At 38.7% G+C, this 12,736-nt stretch overlaps 1 protein-coding gene across 4 annotated transcripts in view; it reads right to left on the bottom strand.

Moving 5' to 3' along the window:
* Positions 1-12,736, bottom strand: part of tnr (tenascin R (restrictin, janusin)) — a 185,759-nt gene that overhangs the window by 20,311 nt on the left and 152,712 nt on the right. For all 4 annotated transcript variants that reach the window (XM_034887208.1, XM_034887210.1, XM_034887211.1 and 1 more), the window contains 2 exons: positions 8,132-8,251; positions 6,364-6,507 (listed from right to left, as the gene is read on the bottom strand). In XM_034887208.1, coding sequence (XP_034743099.1) covers positions 6,364-6,507; positions 8,132-8,251 — 264 coding nt within the window. The remainder of the gene's footprint in view (positions 1-6,363; positions 6,508-8,131; positions 8,252-12,736) is intronic.

Raw genomic sequence — 12,736 nt, 5'->3', positions numbered from 1 at the left:
TTTTAAGAGCAGGAGGCTGACTAGTGTGCTTTGAGATGATCACAGATAATTGCAGATTATCCTAAAGTCCACAGTGACGTGCCAATCTCCTCTCCTGCACCTTTAAGTCTTCATTGACCTTGTCTGCATCTAATTGCTGCTTTTCCTCCTCTTTTTTCAGTTTCTTCCTATTCCCACATCAACCTGGGGGTCTCTCCTTCACAGTCCTCCTTATCTCCAATTGTGCTTGTGCTTCTCTCTCTCTGCTCCTCTTGCCCTCCCATCCTTTGTTCACCTCCTTCTTTCCTGCTTATCTAACAGGCTGCCATTCTAACTCAAAGTGCCAAAATGCCGTTTATCTTTCTGTTCTTGTCCTCCCCTCTACTTGATCAACACTCTTGCTTCATTATGTGTGTGTGGGGGAAAGATGACTAGTGGAAGAGGCGGGAGGGGTGTTTCATAGAAATGGATGGCCTGCAACCACCCTCATTCTGCCTTTCTTTATTCTATTTTGGACTTCATTCATATGTCTCCTTATCCTGTTCTCTCACGCTCTCCTTCCAATTAAACCTTTACATGTAGTGTGCCAAAGCAGGTGAGCAGGTGTCGTCTGAGTTCATTGCAGCTCTGAAGCTCCATCTTTAGACGGGGAGGTTTGAACAATGGGATTGAGATAAATTGGTTTGGCTTTATCTAATGTATCATTAACATACAGTGTAAACACTACAAAAGGAGAAACACACACAAACACACACACACACACACACACATACACACACAGAGCAGCAGATGGGAAGGGCAGCATGGGCAGCAGTAATTTGTAGGAAGACAAGAGAGAGGAAGTTATTATGTTTGGAGTGTATATCACAGCTCTATGCTGATTTGCCAGTGCATTGTTCTGCCTGAATGATGTATAGATAACTCCTTTAAATATATGAAGTCTACCGAATTAAACCAACTGCTGCGTGGATGAATCTCACAGATGGCATTATGATGTCACACAGTGGTATTGTATTTAAGAATATTAGCATTTGGATTATGATGATGATTATGAGCATCCCGGACATCATCAAATAGCCAAAAGGAGCCGGACCAACCACCATGCATCTTTCCAACCGGCCTACAGTGTCCCCCTCCCCCCCACAATTGACTACATAGCAAATAGTGCACTGCACGCCTTTCAATTATGCATGTTTGGCTGGATGTACTTCAACCTACATTTTAAATGTGGTATGATAAATTGATAGACTATTGATTCTTCCTTACGTAGGTTTCTTCAACATATTGTAAGGGACCTTAGATGTGTTTGTATCAAAGTGGGTTAGTACATATTTTAGTTGTGAGCGGCCAGTTATAACCTGTATTGAAGTGAATGGAGCTGAATTTGCTTACTAAGCTTTTTCTGTTGCTGCAAATATCTCACCCGTGTGTTTTGTCTGCAAATATGTGTTAATGTTTGGACAGCAGCATAAGGGATTCATTTTTAATTTGACCACATGTGTATGTTACTCTACTGATATGATTAGTTCTTTTTAATATTTTCAAAATTTAAAAAAAGTGAAGAAATCTTTTTTTTTTTTTACATCTGATAAAATGTACAGCGCTAGAAGTTAAAGTAAGAGGAATTAAAATATAAATACCAAATTCAAAATACTTTACTGAGGGTGGTTACAGGCCATCCATTTTTAATAAAGTAGGACTATTTCAAAGATTATTTCCATACATTACTGGTAACAACACAACTTCTTAAAAGTACATTAAAGTGTCAAGAATGCCTCAATGCCTGAAGAATCAAGGTTACACTTCTGTAATAGCAGCACTCTCAGTACTTTGTAAACATCTCTCAGCTCAAGCTCTGTCAAGCTGCCCACAGCAAGGATCTCTGCTGCTTCAAAAACGTACCAAGCACTTCTCCGCAAGTGAGCTCAGACACAACTGAGGAAAAAAAAAGTCCTGGTGCTGCAGCCTACAGGCTTATTGAGATACCCGTAGCAAAATCCCTTATTTTCCAGCCCTATAGCTTAAATATCAGCCGCTGGAGAGCCAAGCTGTCTTACTCTGTGTTGAACTCTTGAGGCATGGAGGCCAGACAACATAACAACTCTCAGCTGTGGTTAAGAGGCTTGGGAATCAACAAAGAAACTCCACCCTTAAAAAATATTTTAAAAAATACTACAAAAAAGGCAGTTTATGCCACATTTTGACTTAAGCCAGTCCCATTGCTTTTTCTTCTCTCTTTGTGGTGTGTGGAGAGACGTTCCTGACAGCAAGAATCTTCACTGACCCGTCATCTCTTGCACATCAAGCCTTTGCATTTGCTGCTATGCACCAGATGGACCAGGAATAATTGCTCTCGCAATTAACAACTCAGTTCCAACTGTCATCAACAGATATAGAAATAGAAATACAGAGACGTGACAACACTGTACACAAACACATATAGAGACATTTCCCAATGCATAGTATTCGGCTCACAGGAATACTTTTGTCTTGTAGCCAAATACTTCCCACCTCACCATCAGTCTCAACAACACCAGACTACTGGGAGAGCTGAAAAGCTTATCCTCAAATCCCCCTCCCCAATTCATATTTCATATGCAATGAGCAAACCACAGAAAATGTCTGATCATTTTATACAACCATGTATATTCCACTAAAAGACAAATGTTTGCACTACTGTTAAATCACATGTTAAGGTGCGTCCTTTTACAACTGTATTTCAGTCTCCTTAATTATCAATACAACAATATGATTGCTTTAATTAATTATTATTTAATTTCTCTGCTCTTTAAAAAAAAGGGCTGTTATAAATAGACTTGTCTTAACTATCAGTCAGGATGAATACACATACTATTCACTGATTGTTCTATTTTCCTTCAAAAGGCCGAATGCCAGTAATTGTTAACTCTGTGGCTCAGCAGCGGGTGTAAACAGACAGAAACAGAGCGACGATGACAGAGCCATAGCTGGGATCGTTGATCAAATCAATCAATGGCCTCATTATTTCTCACAAGCCCGTTCACCTTGTGACACTTTCCACTGGAGTGGAACAGCCTGAGAAATACAACAAGCTGTGTAAGCGGAACTGTAACAGGCTTTAAGATTTTAATTAGGACGTTTGATTATTAACACTAGAAGTTCCCTGTGACGTTGGAGTTGACCAAGGCGCCCCCTGGTGAGACTTGTCAACTTCATTCCTGCGAGGATGAAGACTCTATTGGTGTGTGTCCATATAAAGTAGCACATATAGGTCTATACACTGTAACTTTACAGCATGAATGGGAACTAGAAAGGCTGATAGTTTTAATACAAACACCTCTAACACATTTTATGTACCAAAGAGGAGCACTTGATCAAGATAAAGGATTTTCCTGCATTGTTCATTTATTGAATTGTGGTTCCTTAGTGAAATGAGGTGAAAGAGATTGAATTATATAAAAAAATGAATGCTATCGTTCTTGAAGGCCCTATTCGAGGAAAACTTAAGGCAGGAAAAAAGAAACACTGTAAATACCAAATGAAAAACGTATTATCATTGTACAGCTATGTCAGTATGTAAAACACTACATGTCCGTTCTGTAATTGCTGTATACATTTTAATAACATTGGTAGAATTCTGAATACAGCAAACGTCGAGCTCCTGCAGATTTCCCTCCTTTTGTATGAAAGAATTTGATAAACTTGTGTCTTTTCTACCCAATCATACTCCAAAATGGAGTGGAAAGACTACATTTACGGTAGTGCATTTCACTCTTGTGGAGGAATGCAACAATGTCAAGCACCCAGCCGTTTCATTGATTCAATAAGTCATGGTATTCAAAACAAAACTAAATCCTTGTCCTCTTTGCTCACTCTATGGTGCCCTACATCACAGCAATTAGTTTTTAACATGAGAGAATCTAACTGGGGTATAAATGTGCGTGTTTTTGAGGTACTTGACGTACTAGGCAGAGCACATATTTCCAAATTAGAATCACCTTAAACTGTCAAAAACATTTGTTTATGTATGAGTTACTATGTGCATGCACAGCATTGACATGGTTTTAATGTAGGTACACCTAATTTTCCTAAGCCCCATTTACGTTGGGAAGTCTCTGCAGCCCTGCTTTCACACGTTGTCAGAGTTCTGTTTGGAGTAGTTTGTCTCTGCTGCAGTGCAGGACACGTAGCTCTGGTACTCCTTGGGGGATATGAACTCCTCTGCTGACTGAAAAGTTTTGTTTTTTTCTGCAAGGACTATAACAAAAAAAAAAGTTTACAGAGTTGCAACTCAGCTAAACTGGAACAATTCCGTCACCCCCAACTTTGCTCTTGAGGAGTAGCGGATAAAGGTGAATGTAATTGGAGAGGTGGGTCACCTGGAGGTAAAGCAACAGGGTGTTCCCATCCTCATGACAGCTTGCAGTGCGATTACATGCACATTACATTCTTTCACCATGTCAAAGTATCTACTGACCCCTGTGACATATGTGACTGCAACACAGAGATAAAGGATCACAGACTTGTAACTTCAAACTCTGTACAAAAAGCAAAAAATCTGTTGTACTGTAAAATGACCCACAATAATAATAACAATAATAAAAATCAATCCTACATGCCTATCTGATGCAAATATGCATCCACCTAGGGCTACGCAATAGAAATATTATAAACACCGTTGACAATAGACAGTTTCGTGGATAAGAACATTAGAAACTTCAATAGTTTGTTGATGAATTACATTGCTTATCAACCAATTTCACAACATATATGAAGTGGTTGAAGTCAAATTGGATAATTGGACTGAAGAAACATGGGCTCCTTTATCAAGACTTTCCTGTGTCGGCACAAAGAGTGACAACACAACAGTCACAATGACCATAAACAAAAAAAACTGAGGTAACAAGACGTGGGTAGTGTGGCAATACTTTGGATACTTGAAGCCTTGTTTGGCCTTAAAGTGGACGCAGAATCCTAAAAACTAATTACAGTGAAGTTGGACAAAAAAACAAATTTTCATTTCACTGTTAAATATTTTGCAACCAGTGACATTAATTGACGGTAAATACCACAAACCTGTAAATAAAGCATGCAGACTGCGAGTGCTTAGTATCTAACAAAAGCAATTAGACCCATCGTTGAGGATGGGCAGCCTGCACCTCTGAAGCTACTGCTAGTGAATTTAAAGCTAAATGTAATCTACTCAATAGAACAGAATTTTCACTTCACGTGTAGTACTGGAGAAATTATTTGTTGTTATGTCAAGGGAATTCATAAACACTTAGACATCCTGTGGTGCATCACCAACATGCTGTTTCAGTTCATTTAGGTTTAAATATAACAGAATTTATACAGAAACTAAACCAAATTACTTAAGGGATGGGATATATTATTAATTGTTATTTTGCAGCACATCTGTTTTAATTGCCACTTTTCTGGCGTAGTTTTGGTGGTGGTAATATGAGTTGCCAGAAGCCGAATGCAAAAAAACACGCCAGAGCAGAACGCTAAACTACCAACAGCAAATGTTTATGCTAGGCTAACAGCTAACCCCAGCATATCAGCTCTCCCGACTGCTATCACAGCAAATGTCTACTCCCTGGGCAAGAAACTGGACTAGTACATTGCATTATACATACATACTACATACATACATGCTACATTACACAATTTTGTTTCCCTATGTATTGTATAAAGTTGGATGATAAGTCTCTTATATAATATATAATACTTTAGCCTTGGTGGAGGAATGTTTGGCAAAGCGAGACTAGCCTTGAATTAGCGGCAGCCTTGAGCCTTTGGCTACGATTAGCAGAACTTTCACCTAAGGGACATTAATTAGTAAAACAGCCAATAGGATCATTCCCTCTGAAATGACCTGTGATTGGCCAAATTCTCACGTCATGGGCTAAATTTTCTAAGGATGAGTTGTAGAAGTCTCAGAACACTTACAATTTAAATTCACACAATAACAATATGCTAAAATATTATTATGGAACTTTTGCACATTGACGGCAAAAGATAAACTGCCTACCCCAGCTTTCACTGGTCTATCTTTCATAAACACTGGGTATGTTTTCTCTTTGTATGACATACTTCTGTTGTTTGTGTTACACTTTATTAATCTCCTGAGAGAAATGCATCCGCTGAATTTGACTCATCCTAACTACTTTAGAAACAGTGTGTAGGAGAATTCCTACTTAACAAATGTTTTTTGGCGTGAATGAAACCAAGCACCCAGAACTACACCCACGCAAACACGAGAACGAGCGAGAACATTTACATGCCACACAGAAAGGCTCCGGTGTGGCCTGGAGGAGCGTCCCGCTGTGAGGAGAGAGTGCTAACCACCGAATCACATGTCGCCCACTGTATAGAGACAAGCTGAATAAAATGAGCACATACGTGTTTGGAGGTTGGTGATGACGGTGCCGCTGGTGAGGGGTCCTTTGGTGGCGTAGAGTGCTACAGAGTAGGTGGTGCTTGGCTTAAGTTTGGACAGCTGGTGCTCCTGCTTGTTGCCTTCAACAAGGAAAGTGTCAGCTGTCACTGGAAAAGACACAAGATTTATATGTTTACCATACATCTTCTGTCTCTAGTTTTGTCTAAATAGACAACATAAAATTGTAACTCATTGAAAACGCTCCATTGGGAAGAAACTCAAGCAAATCTCAAAGCCTGCACTGTTTGGCCACCTTTGGGTTCCTCTTTCAAGTCAAAAGATTTCTGCATTAATTTTATTTTTGGTAAAAATAAATCTGCCAATATCTGCTTTTGGGAAAAACTCTGTAAAATGAGGCAAACTCTGGATGCAACATTTGTAAATGTCAAAGTGACAGTGATGCTAGTGAGGATATAAACAATCCATTAGTTTATTGATGGTACGCTTTCTATTTTATATGAAGTCAAACTAATGGATACCATGATGGTTCTGATTTTATGTGGATGTTCCCAATAGCCAAAGCGAATCTATTTTGTAATGCAGGACAGTGCTGCATGAAATATGAGATTTATTGACCCTGAGCTAATACACCGACACTCAAGGGATTTTTTCCCACATTTTTACATTGTGCTTCTCTAAATCCTGGCTTTGGCTGCTTCTTAGATATGCGTTCAGCATTTATGTATTTATACTGTCTCTGTATCTGAGATGATCTGGCAGAGTCAGAGTGGACCACACATTGAATCCGAGAGCTGAGTATTACAGATTCCCTTGGATAACTTCAGACATAGCCTACTCAGTGGGGTCATGTGCAAATGAGAAATATGTCCAAAATATCTTCTCCAGCCAGTTTGTAAACATCAAGAGAGAATATAACATCAGTTCAGTTCAAGTGTCATTAAACATTTGAGTTTAAAAATCATTTGCAAAAGCAAATGACTGGGTGATGTTTGTTTAAAAAATACCCTTCCTTTGAAACGTTTTATACTTTCATACTTACGCACTCTCTGAGTATGTAAAGCAGCTTAATCTGTGGCTGGCATTCCGACTGTAACGTGACAGTCATCCATATGGTTCAGGGACCAAATTATAAAGTGACTCTGATCCCCCATTGGCTGTCAGACAATGGGATGCATCCCAAACTGAGCATTATGAACTGTTCTGAAAGCAAGACAAATGGGATCCATATTGCCTTAAAGGATCACTCTGATCTCATTTCTTATTGGGAAAACCTTGATGATACCCACATCACCAAACACTGCACCTAAATGACCTAAAACAAATCTTCTCCTTATGCTCCGACTCTGCAGTTTGATCTTAGCGCAGTCAGTACTATGATTCAATACAATTTCAATCATTTCATTGCGCAGATATCTAATCTCAATAACAAGTTGGTTAGTAACTTTTTACACAACAGTTCATAACACCATAGTTTCAAAGTGCTTTATGAAACAAACATGACATGGCATACAGGAAATCACATCAATAAAAAAATGAATGTGTAAAAATGTGTTTCACAGTCATGTACAATAAACTGGTAGCCAATTTAAGCAGCACCACTATAGTGGTGATATGAGACGGACAGATTATCAGACGGATTTTTAATTATTTCTGAAATGGAGACATCAAAGAGAAAGAGGATTTGATCATTTTATCTAAATGCGTTATTTAGTCTATTTCAATAAACAACAAATGAATGAAAGCCTCTAAATGACAGTTTGGATAACTCACTCTGGTTGTGTGTGAGGGTCAGAACGTAGTTGTCGACACTGGAAACGGGTGGATTCCATCTCAGCAGGGCTCCTTGTGGAGTGATGTTGAGAGCTGTCAACTCAGCTGGCATGTCCATCGCTAAGATTACAATACAACAAAAATGTAAGCCCAATGTACAGTATTTACAAAAAAAAGAATGGTTTATTTTTAAGAGATCAGTGACATCTTGCTAATTAGACAGCTATTAACCACACACAAAAGTCCACTTGCTGCAGGACATACCAAGTCAACATGTTGGCTATACCTTAACAAAAAACATCAGTTTTGTTAAATAGTTTGTTTTACAGAAGAGACACAAAAGAAGCTGTAACCAGAGAGTCTATTTTTACTTAAAGAAATGTTTGAAATGATTTATCAATCATCGGTAGGGTTGGGCATCGTTTAGATTTTAACGATTCTGATTCCAATTCCGATTCTTCATTTCGATTCCAGTTCTAATCGATTCTTGACTCTGATTCTTTGAGGGGGGGAGTTGAAACGGGTAACATGCTTATTTCAAAAATAAGAGGAACGTTTTATTTTGATTCAATGGTGTGTTGCAGTTTTACAGTTCTTTTTCAATGCAAAATAAAGCCATACTACAGAGCCGCTTTCTGCGCTCCATGGCTGCAACACAAAAAGTGCTTGCCACTACGGAAACCAAAGCTTGCGCATTTTAAATTTGGATCCGATGATCAGATTTGAAACCAAAATCCTCCAAACGATTCCAAACAATTCCATTAAATAAACAATTCCACGGAATTTTTAAAAAAATTCCAAGTAGGAATTGATTCTTGATGCCCAACCCTAATCATCAGAATAGTGAATTAATTTAATGTTGATGGACTTATTGATTGATCCACTAATGGCTTCAGGTCTACTACTACTAACAATAAAAGTGGACACAGTACCCCACATTACAAATCTCTTAACTTGGCCTTAGTGGCTGTGTGCTGCAGGAATTGTTATTCAATTTGTCCCTGTAAAAAAATAATACAAAAGAAATTAAAAAAAATAAGTTTCAAGAAAACACAATTTGCCATTTTTACTGCTATGTACTTTGGAAAACTGCTATTAATAATTTGCACACAAACTATGGAGCTGTGTCATAGTTTCTTTCATATCCAATTTTTTATCATTTTGCACACAGCAGCACATAGTGTATCGTGGTACAACTGCAAAGAGACATAAAATGTCAATTACACCTAAACATTTTTGAATTGAGTACAATTCAAAATAGAAAACCATTATTCAATACACTTCTAAGTTGTCATTATAGATACCCACAGACACCAACACAGAAGATGTACGGTAGAGCATTTTTATCACTGTTTTCTCAATTCAAACACACATCAAAGAGAAATTATGCAGTCAAAAAGGCTGTGGAAAGTCTCAGATATTCTCCCGAGCCTTCTGTTTCTCCACCCTCCTCCTTATTTCATCCTCAGACTGCTGGACATGCCAAAATTGAGAATGAATTTAATTATACCTTTAACCTCAATGTTTCAACCCCAATTTCTATTTAGGTGTGTTATTTCTGCGCGGTAGAGAGCATAGCAGGAGGACAGAGAACTCTGCATGTGCTCCAAAGCTCTGCCCAGATGAGGTAATTAATATTGCCCTGCCCTCATCAGAGTAAAAATAAAGAATGGAGTGGCCAGGTTGGCTCAGTGGTAGAGCAGGCGCACATGTACTGAGAGGTTTATGCCTCGACATAGAGGTCTAGGGTTTGAATCCAACCTGTGACAATTTACTGCATGTCTTCCCCCTTTCTCGCCTACCTGTCCTGTCAAAAATTAAAGGCGGACAAAGCCCCAAAAATAAAGAATTGAGCTCATTAGCAAAACAAAGTGAGTTTAAATCTTTCTTATCTCTACGATAGATAAACAAACCTGATTAAAATCATTACTTAATTGCAAAAAGGTTTAAGTGAATTTAATGGAGGCTTGCCAAGTCAATTAGATAGGCAATGGAGATGGAGTAGAGATGGCCAATAAAGAAAAAAATAAAATATCCGGACTGATGAAGTCATCCGACTTCATCAGTCCCAGTAATAATTACTCTCCATCTCCTGATTGCACCAATGAGTCGCAGATTACGTTAACTACGCGCTGACGCTCACACTCGGATCAGTATCTGAAAGTCAAGCCCCAGTGCTTAAAATTCTGGACGAGAGAAAAGGTTCGGAAAAGAGAAACAAAAGGCTGCTCTGGGGCTTCAGTATGAGGTTGCAGTGCATTTCACATGCTGGCGGAGAGCACCTGGCAATTAAACCTCGAGATTCAGCAGCCATTACCATGCAATATTACCAAAATCCATCCAGTAATACAAGAAACCAGGGCATTGAGATATTGACCATGGGAACCGGCTGTTTCCAGTAACACACTAAAGCACTGACTACATAGCAAATCACAAAACCAAATGCCAATAACAAAAAACAGCATGCACAAACGGTGCTATGATCCTTCTAGTTATACAGTAAAGGCTGCAACAGTCAAGATGAGAAAACAATGACTTCTTTGTTCTATTGTGCTTTTAGAGCCACAGTAATTGCAGGGCAAGTACAGTAGTTTAGGTTTATACACATTTTAAGTATTGCTAGTGCTTGGTGCCTTTAGCATGGCTAGCTGGCGCTGCTACTCCAATATTAGAGATGTCAATGATCTTAGCTCATAGGCCACATCTTGCTTTACTTGGGTCCTGGGCCTTCTTGAACCCCTTCTTGTATTTTTCCAACACATAATTAAATAGGCACTTTCCTGGCATTTCAATTTAATTTCAATTTGATTTCAGTCAACACCGACCTCACCTCAGGCAACATAGCAACAAATGAGTGAACCTGAAGTGAAATGAACATTATGCTGCCTGAATGGAACGTTAAGGTTAGGACAATGTGAAATAATTTTTTTATTAAACAATTTAGTTTTTATTAATCACATGTTATGCTGTGTTAAAAAAAATTACAGGAGTTTGCCACAACTGTCAAGATCTTTTCTTCAAACACCTTCAAACCTTTGAACATACATATTCCTCCCAAAAAAGTTCCTTCCTGAGGTTCTTTTGCAGAGTCAACGTCAATTGTGATTGGTTAAAAGAAATGCCAATAAACCTGAGCATCTTTTTTCTCCCATCCCGGAATGCTGTGTGGACCAGCCAGACGCTCCTTTGCAGCGCTGTGGAAGAACGTCTGGCAATGCAAGACTCATGCTTTAATCTGAATTTTTCTTTAGCTTCAAAGAACTTGATAAGTCATCTGTATCAATAAATCTGACCAATTTAGTGATGTTTACAACTGCAATGCTTAATATGACGTTTTTGTTACATTTAAAAGTCAGTGGAATATTTAGTGGTGAATGTGGTTCTATTGTGGAACTACTGACAAACATCTGGTAACTCACGTCTGCCAATAGAAGCTGAAGGTATCAGATATTGTATAACTGATCATGTTGAGAGCTGCCGGTCTCCTCTTTAGCTGCTGAGCTAACGTTAGCTAATGCTTCAAAGACTGACAGAACAAGCTGCTGCTCAGCTTTGAATGTCCATAAATCCTGATAGAAGTGATTGATATATTGTTTGTATTGCACTGCTAACTAACTATAATGTACTACTCACCTTGATTAGGACAAGCAATCAGTTAAGCCAAGATTGTTTTTCTGACAAGACTCATCACTCTGATAGTCTTTGTGAATACAGAAGACTATTGATTTCAAACCTTTTAGAATCAAAAGGGCATTAATTGTTTTTTCCTCTCTAACAAACACTTGCATCAGTTTGCAAAGCACATTTACTAGGTTACAACTAACATTTTGTTTTGTAATTTAGCTTACTCAAAGTTTATAACTGCTAACAGCTTTGATTCTAACCTTCATTACATGCCTTTAATTGGGAACAGAAGGCTGTGACGGGATATTTTATGTTTTATTGGGGACATGCTCAAACCCTTTTATCTCTACATGTCTCTTTCGAATGGTTCGAAGGTTTCGAATGGAGTATCTGTGCTTTAATGAATACAGTATTTTTAGAAATACTTCAGCTGTGACAGTTGGCAATGAGGTTAGTCTGCGGTGTGCTGTGGCCACTATGTAGACAGGACTGCAGCAGATAGTATAGTTAGTGAGAACGCTGGGCTATTTTACTCTCAGTCCATCTCTGCATCCCCTCTCATTATTGTGGAAGCTGCCCTGCCTCACTGTACAATGAAATGTTATCAGTGTGTGAGTGTGTCCTCCAAATTTGCCGCATATCTACACTGGATGTGTCTGTGGCACAATACCAATATTAAAACGGGCAACCACAGCCATGCAAACATTGCACTCGTTGCTTTTCTGCTACATGGGAGCTGTACTTTATGTTTTAATGCAGATTTTAGATATTGTAACGCAATGTAGTGTATGCATAGGCAGAAATATTTTCTAACATGACCATCATTACACCCAATCAGTAAGTAAAAGTTATTGGTGTTGTCCCATTTAGCACCGGACCCTTAAAGGTGCTCTAAGCGATGCTGGGTGACGTTACTTCTTGTTAACGTTCAAAGTATTTTCAACAAAAATGGGACTAGCTTGACCCTCCCTCTTCCTCATC

Source organism: Etheostoma cragini, chromosome 12 (genome assembly GCF_013103735.1).
Source record: "Etheostoma cragini isolate CJK2018 chromosome 12, CSU_Ecrag_1.0, whole genome shotgun sequence".
NCBI classification, from domain to species: domain Eukaryota; kingdom Metazoa; phylum Chordata; class Actinopteri; order Perciformes; family Percidae; genus Etheostoma; species Etheostoma cragini.
This window is presented reverse-complemented; position numbering and strand designations above follow the sequence as displayed.